This window comes from Podarcis muralis, chromosome 13, assembly GCF_964188315.1.
Source record: "Podarcis muralis chromosome 13, rPodMur119.hap1.1, whole genome shotgun sequence".
Lineage (NCBI taxonomy): Eukaryota > Metazoa > Chordata > Lepidosauria > Squamata > Lacertidae > Podarcis > Podarcis muralis.
The window spans coordinates 31,737,183-31,760,827 of NC_135667.1; the positions used below are offsets into that span (position 1 = coordinate 31,737,183).

Consider the following 23,645-nt stretch of genomic DNA (forward strand, 5'->3'; position numbering starts at 1 on the left):
TCCTGCATAAGTATCGGTGCCCAACCAGTTAAGAGTGGGAGGGAAGGAGGCCAGCAGTAGGTGGCGCCAGAGTCAATGGCAGACAAAGCCAATGAATTAAGAGTTTTGCTCCAAGCTTCCTCCTTGCTGCAAGACTATGGAGACAAGAAAAAGCTGCTGCGAGCAGGAAACCTCCCCCCCCCCCCCTGGATGTAAGTGAAAACGCAGACAGATGGGAGCTGGCTGAGGCAGGTGGGGTTGTGCCCCATTTGCTCTGGTGGTTCAGTCTCCACTGATAACTATTAAAGGTGTAAGAGCCCTGTTTTATTTTTCACCAACCTACACGGTTGCTACAAAAATCACCCTCCCCAGCTGCTATTTGGCATGGGAAAGATGCTGCCGCTGGTGCCAATGACAGCCTCCCTTCCATGTCAAGCAGCAGCTTTGGGGGGAAGGACTTTTTGTGGGTTCCACAGCACAGGGAAAAGTGTTAAAAAAACAACCACCCTCACAAGTATGGGGAACCTTTGCCTCCCCCAGATGTTGCTGAACTACAGTTCTATCATTCCTGGCCATTGGACACAAATGCTGATTTGTAGTTCAGCAATATCCAGAAGGCCAAGTCTTCTCCACACCTGGAATAAAGGAAGAGGCAAAGGCTGACATGATGAATAGGCCTAGGTACAAAGAGTCCGCAATACAAGTGAGCAACAACCGGCACAGCTACTGCCTGAAAGCACAACTGGAGTAACACTGAAGGACTTGGGGAAGAACAAGCATATTCTCTGGGGCAAAGAAAAACAGACCCCTCATTTTACAAGGACATACCCAACTCTAGGCCATGTTTCTATGCACATTTCCACCATTGCACAAGTGCTGCAAAACAGATTCCGTTTCTGTTAACCGGTTCAAGGAACAGCGCAGAGCTCAGAAGGACCACCCTCCCAGCTCCTGGAAGTCCTGCTTGTGGTTCAGCAGCCTTCTGGCTTTTGAGACTAGCAGTGCAAACATCTTTTCTGCTACAAGCACCTGGCTCAGGAAGTTGAGATGCGCTGTGGTTTGCTGGCTTGTTGCACTCGCAGAAGAAATCACACTGACACACATCACGGGCGCCTTGCCACAAACAGCGCAGGAAGCGGCTCTGAGATTTCACCAGGTAAGAACATAAGAAGAGCCTTACTGGATCAAACAGAAGGGCCAGCTAGCCCAGCATCTTGTTCTTATAAAAGCCAACCAGACCTAAGTACGACAAGCACTATTCCTCAGTTCTGATTCCCAGCAACAGGTCTACAGAGGCATACTGCCTTCAACAGTAGATGCAGAATTCATCCATCACAGTTGGCAGCCACTGATGGCCCTGTCCTTTGTGAATGTGACTTTTAAAGCAGTGTTTCCCAAACTTGGGTCTCCAGCTGTTTTCGGACTATAATTCCCATCATCCCTGACCACTGGTCCCGCCAGCTAGGGATGATGGGAGTTGTAGTCCCCAAACAGCTGGAGACCCAAGTTTGGGAAATACTGTTTTAAAGCCTGAGATATCGCAAGGTAAGGAGAGCCCTTCTAGATTAGACCAAAGGTCAATCTAGTCTAGTATCCTGTTCTCTCAGTATTACTATCCACGTTGCAAACCTTATCCTCACAGCCACATTGGACTTGGATGGCGACTGGAAACTTAGGGTTGATAGCACCTTTGCTACCCTCAAAACACACACACATTTCCCCAGCACTGCGGTGAACACTGATGGCGATGGGGGAATGAAAAGTTCTGCAACTTTTTATCACAGCTTCTCTGGCACGGGTTATATTTGGACTGCGACGACTGCCTACTGGCTAGCATGCATGTCATCTCCAACACACACACATACAGATTTGCCTATAAAAGCAGACAGCTCATCTGACACATGATGACAGAGGCAAGACTGAGGGTGTTCAACTTGCTTGTGTGTTTGCTTCCATTTTACAGAGTTGCAAGGTCAGGTTCGCCCTGCCCACTGCAACCACTCAATATTTCTCTAGATAGGTAAAGGTAAAGGGGAACCCTGACCATTAGGTCCAGTCGTGGTCGACTCTGGGGTTACGGCACTCATCTCGCTTTATTGGGCGAGGGAGCCGGCGTACAGCTTCCACGTCATGTGGCCAGCATGACTAAGCCGCTTCTGGCGAACCAGAGGAGTGCACGGAAACGGCGTTTACCTTCCCGCCGGAGCGACGCCTATTTATCTACTTGCACTTTGAGGTGCTTTCGAACTGCTAGGTTGGCAGGAGCTGGGATCGAGCAACGGGAGCTCACCCCGTCATGGGGATTTGAACCGCCGACCTTCTGATCGGCAAGTCCTGGGCTCTGTGGTTTAACCCACAGCGCCACCCACGTCCCTTATTTCTCTAGATAGATAGACATAAATACCTGCCTTCGCTCTTGGTTTCTTTTGTTTTGTTTTTTCAAGCTGAGAGCCTCAGAACTCTGCACCAGAAGCCAAAACCAATAGGATATGCAGCATCCTGCCTAGAGGCTGTGGTACCTACCTGATCCCAGAAGCGGAGATTCCATACTGAGGCTCGGAAGGGCAGCTGCATGGCTGAAAGACCGAGAGGACCCTCCGATGCTGGAGCTGACCAGGGACCCCCCGGAGAAGGGCGAAGACGACGTAGCTGTGGATCCAACCAGCTGGGCGCCTGGGACTTCCTTGTTCTTGCTCCCTTTGGGCCTCCCTGGCCCGTGTTTGCTTTTCTTGCTGGCTTTGTGCTTTTTTTCCTTCAGGACTTCTCCTTCCTCAACGTTGAGGGACGGCATCCGCTTGTGGCTGCCGCCACTGCTGCCGCCGCTTCCGCCAGAGGTGCCCCCAATAGAGTTGGAGACCTTGTAGTCTACGGGGGAAGCGTCGTGCCCCCTCTGCTGGCTGACGGCCGAAGTGGAGAAGCGCATGATGGAGCCGAAACCCGAGAAGATCACCTTTTGCTCAAAGACGTCGCTTTTCTGCCCTTCGTACAACGGGGAGCAATGAGCGGAAGACGAGGAGGAAGAGACAGGCTTGCGGTATTTCTCTTCCTCGGGCTGCTGTTGCTGCTGCTGCTCCAGCTTTGGGAAGGTTACGAAGTCCTGGGAGAAGGGCAAGGAGCTGCATGAGGTACCTGGAAGGGGATCAAGGGAAATCTTAAACCTTAAGCAGGCAGAGATGAGGCATCAGAGCTATAGCTGTCACAGATCTAAGTCTATGTGTTCATTTGTTTGCTTGCAAAATGCCTAAAGGTGCAGAAGGCACCGCTGGAGAAAGCCTCACTGCTCACAGTTGAAAAAAACTAGATGCTCTTCTCATTTGCTGGATTGTTGACGAAGACTGCAATCGAAAAGGCAAAACCCACCAGGTGGACAATGTGGATCCTTCTGGATTGTGTTGGGCTACAATTCCTATCATCCCTGACCACTGGTGGTGTGGGCTGGGGGCTGATGGCACTTGCAGTCCAAAAAACATCTGGGGACACCCCCCCCTCACACACACACTGAATGCATCAACTGAAAAAAAGACTTAGCATGTCTAATTGCATCCACTCACATTCCTACGGCTAGGCTGCATCCAACTAAGTTCTATTCATAACAGACTCACTGATATTAATGGACTGAAGCCCACTGTCATGGCTGACCCTACTGGCTCCCAGTTCCTTCCCATGCTTCACCTGCAGGTGGAAATGTCCCACTGGAAGAGGATGTGCCAAAACCCGTCGAGCTTTTCCCACTTCCTGACTTCTTGGCCTTGTGGCTTGTGCCATGGCTTGAAGACTTCTTGCCTTTCACTTCCGACCGAATGACCTCTGCGGTTTCTTTACTGCTCTCGTGGTGGTTGGTGGAAGTCTGCTGAAATGGACACATGACATAAGGAGAGAGAGATTTGAGACATTGAGCTGATATTGTCTTGAATACATCACACCTAATACATGTGAATTTGGGACATTTTTGGAACGTGCTACTGCTGTCAGGAATCTTTGGAGCTCAAACCCTAAAATTCTTGTTAAGAACATCAGGCCAGTCAGTGGTCCATCTTGTTCAGTGGCCCATCTATTCCAGGGTCCCGCTTCCACAGAGGCCAAACAGATGCCTATGGGAAACCTCTGAGCATAACCTGAGTGCAACAGCGCTCTCCCCTCCAGAGGTTTCCAGAAACTGAAACATTGCTGCCTCCAACATAACCATCAGGGTTAGTAGCCAATGATAAGACTTATCCTCAATGAATTATTATTATTATTTTTTAAAGCCATCCAAGTTGGTTGCCATTACTGACATAGTTCAATTATGCTAGTGGCCAAAATTGTGGATAAATTTAGGGAAAGTTGCTATTTCTTAGGTCTAATGACTTGTAACACCAGACTTTTTCAGAATAATACAATAAAATACAGTATCATTAGGAAGATAATTTAATGATAAGCATTCAACCACCAGAGTTGGTACAAGGAGTACACAGCTGACTTCCAGAAATATGAGATACCCAATTATTTATTTTTATTTCTGAAACACAAGTTTTCTGATATACCAGACTTGCCCAAAACAGCAAGTGTTTTTTTAAAAAAAGTATGCCACACCCAGCCTCCCTAGCAGTCCAGCAAGCAGTGCCTCACCTACAGAAGCAGAGGATGTGGGCATAGATGATACCCAGCAAAAGGTCACCACACACATGAAAAACCCACTTCCTGTCTACACAATGTGCTTCAGTATGTCCACACTTGGGTAACATGCAATTTTCTCTTAGATTTCCTGCCCCCCCCCCTTTACTGCATTATCTACAGATTGGGAAAATACGAATTAAATGTGGGCAGGGAGTAAAGGCTGCCACTCCAATGAGAATGACAGTGTACAGGCAAAGCAAAAAGCAGACACATACATGGGCTGCATTTAATCCACTTGGAAATTCCATGTGCACACAGCCTTCATTTGAGAGCAACGAGTCATTGTAAGGGCCTAAGGGGGAAAGCAAAAGTTGAAGAGCTTTCAAAGTAAGGACTAGAAACTTGATGTGTGTGCTTTTTTGTTTTTTAAGTTGCAGCAATCATTAGCCAGACTGTGAGGTGGCCCCCTGTGGGCAATCAAGAATTCTCCCAGATGACTTCCCTGAAAAAAGTAGTGTGCAGTGCAAAAGGTTTGATACACGGTTTAAAAAACCCAAAAATCTCCATTTCCCCGGTGGTGTGTAATCAAGCTATCACCGTACAACAGCTGGGAGGTTAAAATGCATTCCAGATGTGCCAGAAGTACGTGGAAAAGAGAGGGGTGAAAATCTAAAGCGGGAGGCCTGTGCCTTATCCAGGCCAGCAACTCCTGGGATGTTAAAATGTTAAACCCTTCTGATTTACGAACTGGGGGGGGGGGGGGGCGGATCTTTGACAACCACATGGAGCCAAATGGAGGGGAAGCAGAAAAGAGATGGGGCAATGCAAGAGCAGCAGTCAACTATGCTAAACCCTCTAAGGAACCGCAAAAATGACCCATATCCCAGGCAGGTTCAGCCGGCACACTGACCTCACTAACCACACCTCTGAAAGAGAAGCCCAAAGAATTTCCTTCCTCTCATCAACTCCTCTCCCTGCAAAAGCATTTTGGAACCCATGCACAACACATACAAAGTCATACGTGGGTGGGAAATAACCCAGAATCCACATCAAAGGCCTTCTTTTTAATCCGTCAGGCCAAAAGGTGATGGAGTGAATAATAATGTATTAATGCTGGGCAAAAACCTGACTCAGAAAATGAATCCTGAGTGGAAAATTCATTAAAATTTCAAACAGCAAGCAGTTAAGTAGAGGGACCCAGATGTTTTAGGGGACTGCTGATGAGAAGTTCAGATTTTTCAATTTAAGTTCAAACAAAGGCACCCAGTGTATGAGACCAACTTGTCACTATCCTATACAAATAGTGCCTGTCTCCTTAGGTGGGAGTCGAGTTCTGCTCATCTCTAGAGACAGAGACTTCGGCCATTCATCCTTCATGGGAAGTTCTCCAACTTCCCCTGTTGGAACAAGGACCTTCCGTGTCTTGATTGGCTCCCAGCCTTACATTCTGACTGGATGCCAGTGGGAGTTCTATATAAACCCTTCCTAATGCAGGTCACCCCCTAGTCTGTCTGCAAGCCAGGACTTCCTCACTCACACCTGATCAAATTTTTTCTCTGCCCTCTCTAGTTCTTTCTTTTGCTCCCTTGGCCTGTTGGGTGATGTCCAGCCAGCTAGGCATCTGACAGCAACTGGAATAACTTATTCACACCACACGCTTAAAGTATATCGAATGCACATTAAAAGCACAGGGTTCTCCCCATCAAAGAATCCTAGGAATTGTAGTTTAAGGGTGCTGGGAACTGTAGCTCTATGAGGGGAAACTACAGGTCCCAGGATTCTCTGGGGAAAGTCATGTGCTCCAAATGTCTGTGAATGTGCTTTAAATGTAGAGTGTGGATCTGTTCTTCAGTGGGGGCACAAAAACCCTGATCACCCTCAGTTCCTTGACTTTGTTTCAACGGTTTAGAAGCATTACCCCCAGATCGAGCGAGTTCACCCTTCTTCTCTCCTCGCAAAGCGCTTCCAATCTCCCAAGACACATTCTCAGCAGTATTCAGAGAGCAATCAAACAATCAACGAGAGCTTAGACACAAAGACAAGCAGAGCACCCACAGCCACAAGCTACCACCTGGAGAGAGAGTATACCTGATTCACAGCCACCTTCAGCCAGCACTCCCGTCCCTTGTACTTGGAGGCAGGATCTGCCCCATAAAGCAGAGGAACATCTCCCAGATTCTGACTTGTGAGATGAGCTGCTACAAGGAATGACAGAGACTGGAGGAAGAAGCAAGGAAGCTGGATGCTGGCGGAGTGGGGAGGAGAGAATTAAAAAAACAACAACCAGCGGCCTCGGATTAGACTAGCACTACTCTGACAGCAGGAGGAGGGGGAAAGAACAATAAACAATCAACCCCAGTTGAGGGTTCTTCTCCTGCAAACAAGACAAAAGGGATACAGTGAAACTGCGAGCGAAATGCAAGAAGCTGCTGGGAAGAGAGCAATAGCCTGTCAGAGGGGACTTCTGTCTGTCTTGTCAGAGCAAACAGACCCAAGCCCAAAATAAAGGAATAAAATGGGGAGGGGGGGTGTTTTCCTGTGTCCAGAATGGTGCATAGATTTGAGTGGTTCACTGCCTATGCTCCAGTTACAGATAGGTAGCCGTGTTGGTCTGCCATAGTCAAAACAAAAAAAATTCCTTCCTTGACGACTCTTAACGACTGCAATAGGTCTTACAATATTGCTCACCCCTTGCTTTTTCCTGTAAGACCTATTGCAGTCGTTAAGAGTCGTCAACAGGCTCATCACAGCTATCTGCCAATCACCCATTCCCACCACCCTTCTGAGTAATACCCCTCCCCACCTTCTCACTATATAGAAGGATCTGGCAACTTCTGTTTCAGTGTATCTGAAGAAGTGTGCATGCACACGAAAGCTCATACCAAGAACTAACTTAGTTGGTCTTTAAGGTGCTACTGGAAGGAATTTTTTTTGTTTTGACTGCCTATGCTGTACAACTTCAGACTTTGTGTTGGTCAGATGTCTGAATCTTTCCATAGGTCCTCCTCACATAGAGAACTAGGATGTCAGGGAGAAGTGTTACATTGGATGCAGGTGAGAGCTCACACCATCAGATGCTTCTCCATTAAATACTGTGGCGGCTGCTGCTGCTACTAGTAATCTAACACACACAAAAGCAGCATGTCAGGGAGAGGTAGGCAATGTTGTGCCAGATCAGCTTTCACCAACCTAGTGCCCCGAGGATGTTTTGTGCTGCAACCCTCATCAGCTCCAAAGCTGATCTGCAGGTTGGTGAAAGCTGATCTAGGCCGTGCTAGACAGACCAAATTGCCTGGCCCAGTTGTAAGGGCAGCTTCAGATGATGAAGTAGGAACGGCTCCTGCCTGCAGGCTTCCAAACTAAAAGGGAAGCAAAGGGGAGGGAAAGCATTAAGAGGCTCCTGACAGTCTCTTCCTGCCCAGGGACCACAAAAGCTCCTGGCCATTAATTTGATCCAGCAGGAGTCTTGCGGACAGAGATGGGTCCCAATTTTGGGGTGGCCCAAGCAGAAAATCCAAAGGGCACCCCACCCCAAAATGTACAAATAACAAACTTAATAATGGGACAACTGGCCGCCAAAATGTGCAGCTGCAGCCGCTGCAGCAACTGCCTTGCTCCGCCAACAGGCCCATCAGGATACGGCAGAGGAGGAAAAGGGAAGCAGGTTGGTTCCACCACCAGCTTTGCTGAGAAACCTGCTTCATCAGGTTCCTTCATTAGGTTGCAGGAGAGGAGAGGAGAGGAGAGGAGAGGAGAGGAGAGGAGCAGGGCCACTCCATCTGGTCTGTGGAGAGACCAGCAACTTTTGGCTCCCCTCTCCTCAAGCTGTTTCCTTCCCAGCAGGCCATTATACAAACTATGTAATTAAGAATTAGTTTGCTATATTCCTCCTCCATCCCAAACCGTTTTTCCTTTTGTAGCTTATTTTTTAAACCATAAACCCGAGGACAGAGGATATCTTATTACTGATCTTTCCAAGATGCTCGGGGTGCCTTTTTTTTTTAAGCTAAAGGGCAGGGTAAATATTATTTAACTTTAAATAAATAAATGATAGCAGAGCAAGATCTGCCTACGAAACAAGGAACACGGAGCAGACATGTATCCTGTTGCAGAGGTATTCTATGGCTGAACAGTGTGTCAGTACAGGTGTTGTGAAGAGGAAGAAGGTATGGTTGGTAAAATACCTTGCAAATTAAAAGCCTTTTCTAAATTATTATTACTATACTGGTCCAAATATAGGCTCCCCCCCCAATATATAGACACACATACCCAGGAGAGCTCTTAAATCATGGCCACTCTATCTACAAGAGGATGATTATAGGCAACACTCAAGTTTTATAAAAGCCAGATTTTTTGGGGGGGGGGGAGTGTGGCCTATATTCTGACCAATACGATACTATTCATAAAAATAAGGTTGTCACTTAAAAAGGTAAAGGTAAAGGACCCCTGACAGTTAAGTCCAGTCGCAGACGACTCTGGGGTTGCGGGACTCATCTCGCTTTACAGGCTGATGGTGCTGGCGTTTGTCCGCAGACAGTTTTTCCGGGTCATGTGGCTAGCATGACTAAGCTGCTTCTGGCGCAATGGAACACCAAAACCAGAGCAGTGCACGGAAGGGCCATTTACCTTCCTGCCGGAGCGGTACCTATTTATCTACTTGCACTGTGACATGCATTCGAACTGCTAGGTTGGCAAGAGCTGGGACTGAGCAACGGGAGCTCACCCAGTCACAGGGATTCGAACCGCCAACCTTCTGATTGGCAAGCCCAAGAGGCTCAGTGGTTTAGACCACAGCGCCACCCGCGTCCCAACAAGGTTGTCACTTACCGAGTGTGAAATGAGATGCATTATTCAGCAGGATTTGCAAATACACAGAAAACCCCATACAAGCAACTGGTAGAAAACATGCCATCGCTGTTGAGTGCATACAGACAACTAAAATATACAAAGCAATACATAGATGGTACAGAAATGCATTAGACCAATTCCTTCCTGGAAGATAGCTAGGTCTATCCATAGCCAGGAACTATAATAGTGAAACTGAACCTCCATGGCATGAGGAATGATATCAGATTATCAGGTGTTGGGAACACACAACAGGATGTGTCTCAACTGTGCTGTTTGTGTGATTTCCGAAGGCACCCAGTTGGTCGCCGCAGTAAACAACATGCTGAACTAAAAATACTGAGCTAGGGAAACAGTTCTAGAAGTTCTTTTCCAGTATAAGGAAGATGCCCGGAGATGTGTGAAACAATAATGAAGATAAGAGCACCACTGTGCATGTGTAGAGTATTTTCCCTCACACGACTAACCCACAAATATCCGAGAATGGGGAACAGAGCTTTCAAGTTAGGGGAATATGACTTCCAGGCAGGCTCAAACAGCGAGCACCTCTCAAGTCGGGAAATTAAAGCCCTCCTTAAAATTTCTTTCTCAGACTTGCTTTATATCCAAAAGGATTTAGGTCAGCTGCAATCTCTGGTGACACTAGGAAACCCAGTGGGAACTCCGCCTATGGCATGAGAGCATCCAATTAAAAGACTTCTTCCTCCGTCACAGCCTCCTGACCTGGATTATGGAGGCTGGGGAGGGATCATAAACCAAGAGGGGCAAACGACAGAGAGAGAGAGAAAGTTTTCAATTTGGAGAGCCAGATGTTGAGGGTCTCCATCTGTGGCAATGCATTGAATGCCTGTCAACAAGTAATCAGAATGTCTGCAGCTGCCGGGGTGGGGTGGGCATCCAGAGTGGGGTAGAGGAGTAAAAGGATGCCGATTTAGGTAGCAGAACAAGGCATCAAAGTGGACTGCACCACTTCAGGAAGGGGGGGGGATTCCATTTTCATTTTCAAAAGCTCCTGTGTGCTTAAAAACTCCCTGCAAATAGAAAATCAACATGGTAGGCAAAAAAACTTTGCTCCTCAATCATGTGCCGATTTTCTATTTGCAGGGAGAATCACAGAATCAGGTTTACCTTATTATTTTTTTAATATGGGCTTTGTGTCATTGATAAACGCTATTTCTCATCTGTAATCTCATTCTGCCGCATGCGTAGACCGAGACCTCAATTCAACTACATTGCAGGGAGAGAGAATGCAGGGTATGGATTCCCCCAAGTGTAAAAGAGGCTATCTTGCCTTGCCAGCAATAAGAGAAAAGGAGGCAGTGCCTGTGGATGCAAAACCTATTGGTCCTGCTGAAGGAAGGAAAATTCAGTATTTCCCTTTAGCATTTATAGATTCCAAGCGGTTTATTGATTAATGGATTAATGCAGGGATGGCTGTTTTCTCCTCCAAGGGTCTCTCTCTTTTCTGAATAGTGGTCCAGGGGCAAAAGCTATATTTACTGCAGGACTTGACCCTCCTCACTGTAGAGCCTTGCTATTTCAAAGATACAGGATTCCTCTCAAAAGTTATTCAAAACTGCGAAAGAAGTTCAGTGCCATGTAGCAACCGTGAAGATGAAAAAGGGCTTCATGGCTATGGAACACTTAATGTAATAAACCTTAATCTTGCCTCCTTCCTTTCTAAACAACCCCAAACACTTTTGCTTTTCCTTGTATGTAGGAGATGCTGCAACCCCAGCAATCGTTTTTGTCATCCTGTTTCTTTTTAATCTTTTCCAGCACTAGGATACCCTTTCTAACATGCAACAAGAAAACGAGTGAGGAACAGAAGCAAATCTGCGAAAAATAATAACATAATATAGTAATAATAAAAATAGTAATGAGATGGGAAATCTCCCTCTCCCACCAGATTGGTTTGCTTAAAAAGTAAAAGCTTGAACTAATTTTTTGCTTAATAGGCTTTGAAATCACCTACTTATTTGCATATTGGCACAGAATACAAATTTGGCTGCCTTAGCAACGGTACCACCAACTCTCTCTTTCCCAGCCAATCAAAAGGAGACAACCAGCATTGTTGGCACTGGGCTGTGGAAGCCAAGGGCTGCATGCTTGCCCTTTCTCCAGCATTGAGTTTAGCAGGGAGAAGGCTTATTCCTGTACATCTTGGAAGGATCCATAGGTGCAGGTGCCAAAGCTGAATCCATTTCTCTCCTTCACTTTTGAGACGCTGATGGATGAGATCAGGGTTGGGGTTTTTTTTCAGACAAGAAGGCAGGTTGTACTTCCAACTACATGCCTTGAGATCACAAACCTTGCTGTGTTTACTGGCAAGTTTTCAAGGTATTGCTTTTGCCACAGACGCGTCAATCTGCATTCATCAGAGCACAGTATCATTTCTTATTCACAAGATCATTAAAACCATTCATGCCAAGACTGGTCAGATCAGCCCTCATTCAAACACAGGTTTTGTTTTGTTTTGTGTGGTGTGTTTTTTGCCAGACAGGACAACAAAACAATAGGATGTTGCATACTTAGCTGGCAGTCACTAAAGCATAGGGCTGTGTGAGTGAGTGAGTGTGTGTGTGTGTGTGTGTGTGTGTGTGTGGTGAGGTTCTGCTTTCACAAAAGGCTACTTACCTCCTTAGATCAGATAAGCAGCATTGGCCACAAGCCAATTTGGTACATGAGGTGGTAAATCTAAAAGGCACCTACCTCTCTTACCATTTAACACAAGGCATAATCCACCAGGAAATTCTTCTGCATGAGCAGAAAGAGTGTCTCCACCCCCATCGTTCAGGCCGGATGCTGAGGTCCAGCTCTGAGGGCCTTCTGGCGGTTCCCTCACTGCGAGAAGTGAGGTTACAGGGAACCAGGCAGAGGGCATTCTTGGTAGTGGTGACCGCCCTGTGGAACGCCCTCCCATCAGATGTCAAGGAAATAATCAACTCTCTGACTTTTAGAAGACATTTTAAGGCAGCCCCATTCAGGGAAGTTTTTAATGTTTGATGTTTTATCATGTTTTTAATATTCTGTTGGGAACCGCCCAGAGTGGCTGGGGAAACCCAGCCAGATGGACGGGGTAGAAATAACAAATTGTTGTTGTTATTGTTAAGCTGCAGTGAAATGAACTATTGCACTCTTGCACAGCTCTTTCTGCATTGCAGGGAGTTGAACTAGATGACCCTTGGGGTCCCATCCAATTCTATGATTCTATGACAATTTCAATGGGACTTGTGCAGAACTGCCTGATGGACCATGTCCCATGTTTATTTATGGATGTGTTTGTGGAGAGGGGTAATTTCCCAAAAATGGATCAGGCTGCCTCATCTCTGATGAGACTCTTTTCCTTCTCCCTCATTGTCTACATGCAATAAAAGTCTGATGGGGCTTCCCTCTCCCTCTTTTTTTTATTATTTAAAGGAAACAGAGGGTTAATTGTCTACAACCCAAGCTAAGCAGCCAGGTTTTAAGTTTCACTGAGACCTTGAGAATAATCTTCTTAGCATGTCAGCTCCAGACAGCTCCGTGAACCAGGCGACTCCATGGGTGATGAAAGAGAGAGTCTAATTGCACTAGTATAAGCCAAGAGAACACATGGGAGGGGGAGAGAGGGAGGGAGGGAGAGAAAAGGGGAGAAAACCACGAAGAAGAAGCAGAGACAATCTTTCCTGAACACCCTCATCAAAACACTCCATTCCAGAAATGGTGACCCCATAATTCCTTGCAGGGACTGAGAGAAAAAAAAGTAAGACAATGAACTCAATAAGAATTTGTTGTCCAGGTATTAATGGCTGGGAGGTAACTCCTTAGAGATCAGAGATATCAGGGCAGTGATTCATCGTCAAGGGGGAGGAATCCCATGTATCATGGCGGTGCCTGGCCTGATGAACCACCTTAAAGGAAGTAATGTTGGTTGTTGCCACAGCCTCTCTCTCAGTGACCATGATGGTTTGCCTTTACAGACTGCTTACTAGTAAAAGACCTCGAAGCAGTTCACAATACTGAATGGAAAAAAGGCATTTGAAAATATATAAACACAATAAGTACAATAAAAACGATCTCAAATTATTTATATAGTAACAGAAGAAATGCACAAACAACATCCACATATAGAAACAGTTATCACTATAAACAAAGCCAGAGAGCATTGCAAAGCAGCATAATGCAACACACGTTTATTCGCCCAAGCACTCAGTCAACCTCACTCACAACCACTGCAATCATACCAACCACTCGGACACAAAACCACTTACACTCAATGTTACGACCCAAAAAGGATCGCTGCCAAGCATACACAGGCAAGAGACTCTACCCATCTCTGAAGCATTAATGGAGTCATGCCTCACACGCAATGGACTATCTAATTCTCCTCTCTCACCTGAGAGGAGCCCAGTTCTAAACCAGAGCATGCTCTCACCCTGTGGAGTTTAAATTATTTTCATTCACTCGTGATGGGAGAGTTTGCATCTCAGGGATAGTATGGGAGGGATCTGTTGTTCAGGCACAACAACTTAGAGGCATCAGTGTGAACAATGGACAGTCTATTGAAGCTTGTTGCACACAGCACAGCAGGGATGTGTTGCAAACGGAAGTCCATAAAGTATCTGTCCACATGGTTTGTTTCCCCCGCAACCAAATCAGTCAAAAGGTTAGCCAACAAGGCAACTAAATTCGCAGTGAATTGCTGGCAGTAGCCCACAACTCTCCCAATCTGCTGACATTTCATTCCAGCGGTAGGCCAGGTATCCTGTCACACAGGATAAACTCTGAAACAAAATACTGAACTTGCATTTTAATGGTATTAACAATGCGCCCAGCACAGAGGATTCACAGGATTCCCCACCCCCAAATACTTGCTGAACACTGACATCATCGTCAATGTGGACATCTTTGAGTCCGTTCCAACTCTATGATTCTATGATTCCATTCTCAAATCAGAACAAGACCTTGTCTGTACATATCTGAAAACTTGCAGCTTTCCCATGAAATCTGAAGGGCATCATTGTGATCTGGGCAGTCTTGGCATTCTGGGAAGTTGTATCAACTCACTGGATAGTTTAAATCTTGGACAGGTGGTTTCCCAGTTTGTTTTGTGCCCGTAGTAGAACTTATTCCATCCACCCCACTCTACTTCTTGGGCCAGGGCACAAAACAGAAGGAAATTGGGCCAACCCAGGCTTATCACTACAGCATGTGCCACGGAAATACAATTCATAAGGTGGAGTTATATGCCTATTTCTTACTTAGCAGCCCATGTACAAAAGGGCTCTTTGTGAAATGAAAATTTAATCCAGTTAACACCTCTGCTGTTTGTCCTTGAACTATCATCTTATTTACAAGAGATAATGGGAACAGTCCATGTATGTAGGCATAGTTGCATCGTATATGCCCAACCGGTACATAACCATAGGAAGCTGATGGAGCGCCAGTGGGAACACCTGCTTTAGGCTGAGTAGTGAACTCCACTACCCAGCTGGGCCTTTCTTCATTGGGATGGAGGATATTCTCTTGTTGTTGCTGCTACTGCCTCATTGGTCCAGGAAATAGGTGAAGCTCCTCAATCTCTGCCACGTCTTAATAGCCTGAGTGGCATTTAGCAATGGGTAATGGGACTCCCGTGCCTCAGGAGAGGTGGGCTTTCACTCCCAAGTTCCTGGTACTGTAATACTCTTGTAGATTCTACAAAAGGATAGGCTGTGACCTGAGCAGATATGAATATCTCCAGGAAGACAGCAACAGAGCCAAGAGTCTCCGGGGTATTACACAGAACCTCAATGCTCGGGAGAAAGCAGGAGGAGCTCAGCTATCAGCTCAGTAGTATGCATCAAATATTTGACCTACAAGAGTCCTAATAATTTCATATCTGCTGTGTCTTTTGTAACCTGCTTGTACACTGTCTAGAGACTACAGTGTTAAACCAATATATAAATTGTTGCTGCCTGGGGAACACTGGGTCTCTCTGTTGTGTTTGGTAAATTTCTGCATGAGTGCCTATCTGATGTATGAAACTTGCCACAAACGTGGTGATAGCCGTGGGCTTAGATCAAAGGGGACTGGACAAAATTCACGGTGGACAGGTCTGTCAATGGCTATTAGTCATAATGGCTAAACTTCAGCCACTCCACTGAATACCAGCTGCTGAGGGACAAGCGGAGGGTGGGGATGCAGGGGGAGAGGGCATTTGTGTCTGCTCCCACTATGATGTCCATGTTCCACCAATGTAATTAGGATTAATCCAGATTATTTTTCTCCTGGTAAGGACACCACCCAGACACCAAGGCACTCTCAGAAGCTTAAGTATTATTTAATTTCTTCAGGTAACTGGGTCGTTTTGCTGTCTTTGAGCCCTCAGTTACAGCACTGGAGCTCTGGCTGCTTCCTTTTCTTTTATTGCCCTATCTGTGGGCAATTTCCACTTGTGCCTAGAAAGCATGGGTCTGAGCAGTTTTCCACCCGTCCTGTGCTTTTCTAGACACAGGTCCAAGTGGTTTTGCCTTTGCCCTGCATTTTTCTTCTGCCCACTTCAAAATATGGCAACCCTTGCCACTGTTATGATCTTAAGGCAGAGATCTCAGTAGCACTCTGCCCCTATTGCCCCGCCAGAGGTACCACTGCTGGCTGAGTGAAGGCTGCAAATTTGCCCAAAGGGCTGCCACTCTTTCCTAGCCCTGCTGCTGCTGCCGCCTGGATGGTAAAATCGGGCATTTGCTGGGGACTCAAGACCAGCACAGGACCCACTACCCTAAAACGGTATCATGCCCACTTTGGACAGAGTTCTCAGGAAGACTGGACGCAACCTAAGTGTGTTCTCAGTTTGCAAGTCTCACCTCATCCACGATGGGGGCAGAGGGCACGGAAGCTGCCGTACCCAAGAAACACCCCCCCCAACCACCTTCTCACTCCCAAAGCCATTCTTCCTCTTCCCCAAACTGTAAACACCTACAGCTATTGCAGCCCCACTCTCCAGAGATGTTCATGAACCTGATGGTAAACTGAGACTCCTCAAACTGTACAGTGGTACCTTGGTTTACGAACTTAATCGGTTCCGGAAGTCCATTCCTAAACCAAAGCATTCTTAAACCAAGGCGTGCTTTCCCATAGCAGCGGGGGACTCAATTTACAAATGGAACACACTCAACAGGAAGCGAAACATGTTCTGCTTCCAAGGCAAAGTTCACAAACCAAAACACCTACTTCCGGGTTTGCAGAGTTCTTAATCCAAGCTGTTCATAAACTAAGATGTTCTTAAACCAAGGTACCACTGTATTTGAAAGTGTGGTCTGCTAATTCAGAAGTTCAAAGTATCCTTCATAGGACGACAACTGCCCTCACCAAGGGCTCATCAGGTTGTGTGTGGATGCAGCTACTTGGAAGCAAATGTTTCGATTCCTATATCGCCGGGTTAGGGGAGGAAATGTGCCACCTGCAGTCTGACAATTTCTTGGTGGGAAGCTGCAGCTGAATTCACAGGTGGCTTTGGCCACATATTACCTGCACATGAATGTATCCCAAGGGATACTCAGTGCGCATCATGTGGATATAGCAACAGCTGTAAAATAAGAGCTGTGGCTGGGCAAGTGGGTGAGCTGCTTACCTCTGTATGTGCACATTCATTATTGAGCCTTTGTTTCCAGGCCTATTAAACACTGGAGTCCTTGCTCCTTAAATTTCCAAGCATGCAAAGAGATCCAAGATGTGGTTTGCGTTCGATGCCAGAAAGGCATGAATGTCTCCATAAAGCAGTGATAGTGCAATAAGCAATTCTGAGGTTTAAAAAAACTGCAGGTGGAGGGGGGCAGCTCTCCCCAATGATGAAAGTGTGCCTGTTCCCTAAAAATAAATCATTTAGTCCTCATCCTGAATTGAAAGGGAGTCTAAGCATGTTGTAAGCATATTCCTGCTTATTCACAGTCGCCCCCGAACAGCTTTATCTCCACCCTCCCCCGCCTCTAGTGCTTTACCCCCGTTGTTAACATGTAGATTGTAAGCTTCTTGGGGCAGGTATCTTGTCATATTTCCCCATGTTATTGTGTGCCATGTACATGGATGGCACAGGAGAAACACCACAACTCCTAAACTACCGTACTTTTCCGTGTATACGACTGTGTTTTTTTACTCTAAAATAAGGTTCAAAATTGGGGCTCGTCTTATACACAGATAGTATCTCTCCCCCCCCCCATTTTCTTAAATTGGAGTTCCCCAAAATAGAACTTATAGACAGGAACATACGCTAAATTAAAAGCCTAGTTTGTGTGTTTGAGCAAGCGCTCAACACAATCACCACACACTTATTTTAAACTATCCTCAGATCTTTGGATTTGAGAAGTATTGTCTTACACGCACTATGCTGCTTTACCCTAGATGTGCTCACTTTGAACCCTTGACAGGCCCCAAAGAGAAATTTCACTAATGCTGTGTAATCCTGACCTGTCTCAAACAGCCCCCCCCAGCCCCGCCCTGCCACCCTCCCCCTGGGTCTCCCACATATCTCTGTGGCCTCACCCTTGTCCTGACCTGGAGAGATATCCTGCTGTTTGCAGTTCCAGCTCTGGGCCTCCTAGCAGGTTGTCTTACACAGCTACATAATTTTCTTAATGGCCAATTTTAACTCCTTCCAGGATTCTTGGAGCCACGCAGGTGGCAGAGTGGGAAAAGTGCCATGTGAAGGTTCTCAGCCCATTCTGTGCTCCACAATGTCTAAGGGACGGACTTACAAGCAGAAGAGGGACACATGGGGGGGGGGATTATTAACTCTCTCTCTTCATCGAGAATATTCCCAGGAAGGCAGGTTAAGACTGAAAGTGTGCATTTCACTAATGGAAGTCATTGACACTGGATGCTATGAGACACATAACATAAATGAGTTCTTGTTCTGCTGTTAAAATTCAGTTTGTGATTAGTATTTCTGAACAAGGAATATGCTTTGAATTTAGGAAAGGGTTGAGAGTGCAGAAATATTGGCTCTGACCACTGATACGTCCCACAGCCAGGATGGCCAATTATCAGAGATGTTAGGATGACGTCATCCACAAAGGTAAAGGTAAAGGACCCCATGACAGTTAAGTCCAGTCAAAGGAGACTATGGGGTTACGGCACTCATCTCACTTTCAGGCCAAAGGAGCCGGTGTTTGTCCACAGATAGCTTTCCGGGTCATGTGGCCAGCATGAATAAACCGCTTCTGGCGCAACAGGACACCTGATGGAAACCAGAGCGCACAGAAATGCTGTTTACCTTCCCGCCAGAGCGGTACCTATTTATCTACTTGCACTTGCATGCTTTCGAACTGCTAGGTTGGCAGGAGCTGGGACTGAGCAACGGGAGCTCACTCCGTCACAGGGTTTTGAACTACCGACCTTCCAATTGGCAAGCCCAAGAGGCTCAGTGTTTTAGACCACAGCGTCACCCACGTCCCTGGTCGTCCGCAACATCTAGAGGGCACCACATTGGCTACCCATGGTATACCATGTGGTTTCTAATCTCTTGCCCCCAGTGTTCACACATTACAAAACTCTGCAGTTGGCCCCATTGGTTCTGGTTCTAATCCCAAAATGACCTTGGAAACTCTATTTACATGCCTCCACTAAATATTTTTTTCCACGGATTATCTATGACTGATATTTACCTGCAACATGAAGATGTCACCAAGCACTTAGTCTATCTGATCAACATTAACAATATGGTGGTGGGGGCTTACACACATTGAGCTCCTCATCCAATCCATGTGGCTGCTCACAATCTCTGTTAAGCATCTCCACACATGCTTAAATTCATTCACATGAAATAGACAGAGTTTCCAAGTGAAGAGGCGAAAGGGGGTGACCAGGCCCCTTCTGGACAAACCTTTGGAGAACAACAGTTGAACTAAACTAATCCCACAAGAATATAAATCCACATTCAGGCTAGGCTAGATCCAATTAAAACAATCTAGTTTAATTAAGCAGGATAGGATTGCAGGGCAGACGACAGTTTCCCCAGGAATTACTCATTAGCAGAGGGGTTTCTGATGGTTAAACAAATGATGTTTTCAAGAAGTGAAAGCAAGCTCTACTAAGGGTCCCGCTTATATGCTCCACACCCTGCACCTGTATGGATGAGGCCCGTTGCAAACTAATGAGAACCATACTTCAAGGTCCTGCTGCAGATTTATGCATTATTTTGTTCCTATGGTCTTCAAGGGAGGAAGCCGATTTCCTAGCCCGCTGGTGCCCCCAAACATTGAGCCCCTAAGCTACATTATAAGGAGCATAGGTCCAAGAGCTGGCAAGGTTCAGAGTGGGTAACCAGCTGGCACTTCCTGCCACTATTTTATTAAATTTCCATACCACTTTATACATGTAGATCTCAGGGCGGTTCACAACATAAAATCACAATATAGAAAACACAAAATACACAATAATAAAAAAATTTAAAGACAACCCAATAATCCCTTCCAATAATGCATGAGCAGACATACGTAAGATTATTATTATTAAATTTATATCCTACCCTTCTTCCTGAGGGAGTTCAGATTGCACAGCTAATCACTTTGTTTCATAGCAGCTGCATTTTTGTGGTACTGGAACATCAAACCACATCCTACAATCTCACAAAATCCGGCAACATCATCTCAATACATGACGTAAAATATGCACGCTTTCAAACAGCCTACCGTGCCCAGTGCAATCTGGTACAAAGTAAGTAAAAATGTTTATCTTAAGGATGGAACTAGATCAAGTGGTTTGAAAGAGGGATAACTGCTTCAGCAGCAAATACACGCATCCTGTTTTTAGCTCCGGTAAACAGGTCTTGCAGGAGTTTGTATTGTTTCAAAACCCTGCAAAACCTGTTTGGCCAGAGGTAACAGTGGGACAAAAGAAGTATGTGTGCAATGACTACAGAAACAGATTCCTCTCTCTTGGACCACTTTCAGCTCTTTAAAAAAAACACTGCCCATCTCCAGCCTCAAAGCCCAATTATTATGCATTACGCATGTGAACAAAAACCTATGTGTGAACACATATGGGGCTTTTTATTGAACCAAGCAATTGGCAGCATTGAAGCAATCATAGCACAAACAGAACTGCCTGAAATTCAAGCCAAGAGATTGATTTTTCCATAGAAAATCTGCTGCCAGAGGCTTGGAAAACAGAGCTGGAAATGGAATTCCTCCAGCAGGCTTTCACTTCCCTACTTAGCCTAATGGGCTAACCCTGATGCAGATTAAGTAATGTGAGATTTGGCCCTAGAAAATGTAGCCCAGTCATTTCACCTGGTTTACAATCAGGCTTGAGAGACAGAGAGAGAGCAAAGCAAAGCTCTGCGATTAGATTATTAATGCTACGGAAGGCCTGAAGTGAAACATGTTCTTCAGGAACGAGCTGTGACATGCTTCTGAAATCACTCAAGGGTTTAGCTTAGCGATTATGTCATCAGCAGCAGACAGCTGCAATATGAGCTTCTGAGGGCTCAGAGCTTGCTTGTGGTAGGGAAGTGAAGGGAAGAGCATTGGGGGAATGTGTGCAATTAGGACCTGAAACAAATTGGAGTAGGTGCAGCAAGGAAGGACTTGTACATCTATCTTTCTTTCTTCTCTTGCTTGATCTATTTTTTCCACTCTCAAGGGAGGGCTGTGTATAAAACACAGGTCCTGTATTCGGGTAAACTATTATTATTATTATTATTATTATTATTATTATTATTATTATTATTAAAATTTATATACCACCCTTCACCCAAAGATCATAGGACAGTTTAATCTTGTTTGTACACCCAGAAAAACTGAATTCTGCAACCTGAAAAATGAGGTTAAAATTTACCGCAGTTGTGTTTCTCTCTCTCTCCCTCCCCCCCCCCCGCCCCATACTATAATGTTTTGTATTTCTCATGGCTACATGGGGAGTGCAGAGCACAGGTGTGTCTATTGAAACCTTGCTTATTCTCCCCTCTGGCTTCTGAGAATCTAACGTTTATATCATCACACTTATCTTCACAATCATGAGGTCTCAAAACACAAAAACAACTCCTACGCTTTTTCAAGAGGCTGAATATTAGACACCGATACCAAATATCACAGCACTTGCCAAAACAAACAACCAACAAACAAATATTGGTGCTCCATTGCAAACACCTCACATGGGGTTTTCATTACCTTTTCAGTGACAATGGGAGTGGAGGACAGTGTGAGACTTGTGGGTGATTCTGAATGCTTCTTGTGCTTCTGTTTAGGCCTTTCCTTGTCCTTCCGACTCTGCAAAAGGAAGATCAAAAGACAATGTTTTCCACCCTTCCAACAGCAAGTGAGAAAGGAAGCTGTAAGGGGAAGGCATCAAGCGAGGATGACAGTCTAGAGTGTATATCTCAGAAGCCATTTCTTTCCCCACCATCCACAGCAACTCTGGCTCGTCACCAAAAACATCTGCCTGGAGTAACCGCTCCTCCAGGTGCAGACAACATCTGGCATGCAGATCCATGACAACAATCCATATCAGGTTCAGATTAAGATTATACATATACACACATGCATATACACCATACAAGGCCCTCCAGCTATTCACCGGGAATTCCTTCTCCTGGATCAGCTTCATCAGAGGACACCTGAATTTTGCCTCTCCTTAAAAATAAAGAAATCACTAAATCCCAAGAAAAGGTTATTCAAGATTTTTCACTGCCCAGAAAAGCTGGCCACTACATCCTGAAAACAGCTAATTAAATGATTTTGAAAAGTTTGCTTAATTTTTGTTATGGCTTATACATTTCTTGGGAGGAGTAAGGAGGTCCTCAAACACCATCCAGTGAATCACTGGGAACCCTGCTTACTAACTGTTACTCACGCTTATTTTTCCTGCTTTAGGGACAAGAAACTTGATTTCTTTTCTTGAAACGAATAAAACAGCATTACAAAATCTGCGCCCAATATCAAAACCTCTCTTTCTGCAGTGTCGTTACAGAACATTCCCAGTCCGTTGGAAGAACCACTTGTCCATATAATTCTGTACGAGGGCACCTTCTCCCTAACATTTCAAAGGCTTAGTTTGCATTCATGGGGCGCATTGCATAAATCTGCAAGCACCTGATACCTCGGCGTTCAGGAAGAGGTTGTGGGTTCCCCCCCTTAATGTGTGTGACATATAGTTTCAGCCACATCTTTTAGAAGACACCTGAAGGCAGCCCTGTTTAGGGAAGCTTTTAATGTTTGACAGACTATTGTATTTTAATATTTTGTTGGAAGCCGCCCAGAGTTGAAACCCAGCCAGATGGGCAGTGTATAAATAAATTGTTGTTGTTGTTGTTGTTGTTGTTGTTGTTTATCTCTTGTGGCTTAACGGGGATAGCCATGGCTAAAGGACAACTATCACATGTCAGAGGTCCAGGTTCCTATAACAGACCTGATTCGTTCACAACTTTTATGTAGATTGGGGAAAAGAAAATGTATCATTTGCATGTAAGTTTGCACCCTGGCCTCTCCAGTTAAAAAAAGATCAGGTAGAAGGAGATGGTGGGAAAGTCCTGTACCTGAAGCCCTGGACAGATGCTGCCACTCAGATATTACTGAGCTAGATGAGTAAATTGCTTCAGTGGCTGAACTGGGAGAGAAAAAGGAGTTGGAAAAGAATGGAAGGAAGTGGGATAGTTAGGCACGTCTGCCGGAAAAGAGGTAGGATGGCATCTAATCCCACATCAGAAGACTGGGTATTAGTCTGCTTGCTGTGTACATCCTGCTTTTCTTCTTACCCTGCTAAGTAGTCTTACAAGGCATCTGTTACCCAAACCCACATTGTCTCTGCAGGTGTTAGCACCTGTGTCATAAACCTGTGGCGCTTCTGCTGTTCTTTGCCTTGATAAACTAGCATGCTGTGTCTGAACTCCAACACTGTATTAAACCGATTATAACCCACCTTGACTATAGTATTTTATTTAAAAAATGAGGTATAAAATTCGATAAATCGCTAAATAAACAAGCAATCAAGCTTTGCACAGGAATTAGGTGTGTCTCCTAATTGCAATCTATGCTAGAAGGACATAAAGCAATCGTTGCTAAATTTAGGTTGCCTTCAGAGTGTCACTGTTTTGCGGGAATGATTCAAACCCATACTGGGAAATGTAGGCCTGCACAGTTAAAAGAGGAATGGGACAGCTACAAGAGGCATTGGGGGCTGCATAAAATGAGGTTGGGGCCATGGTTTGCCCACCCGTGCTACAAACAAAACCCACATGTGTTGTGAAGAACACCTTTTCTTTTGTAAAG

General features: G+C 45.5%; 1 protein-coding gene across 5 annotated transcripts in view; it reads right to left on the reverse strand.

Annotated features, from left to right (window-relative positions):
- The window catches only part of MLLT6 (MLLT6, PHD finger containing), a 92,322-nt gene that overhangs the window by 20,833 nt on the left and 47,844 nt on the right, over positions 1-23,645 (reverse strand). For 4 of the 5 annotated variants that reach the window (XM_028703941.2, XM_028703938.2, XM_028703939.2 and 1 more), the window contains exons 8-10: positions 21,549-21,647; positions 3,652-3,829; positions 2,503-3,108 (exon numbers count right to left, since the gene is read on the reverse strand). In XM_028703941.2, the coding sequence (XP_028559774.2) occupies positions 2,503-3,108; positions 3,652-3,829; positions 21,549-21,647 (883 nt within the window). The remainder of the gene's footprint in view (positions 1-2,502; positions 3,109-3,651; positions 3,830-21,548; positions 21,648-23,645) is intronic. The other variant, XM_028703940.2, reaches the window with a different exon arrangement.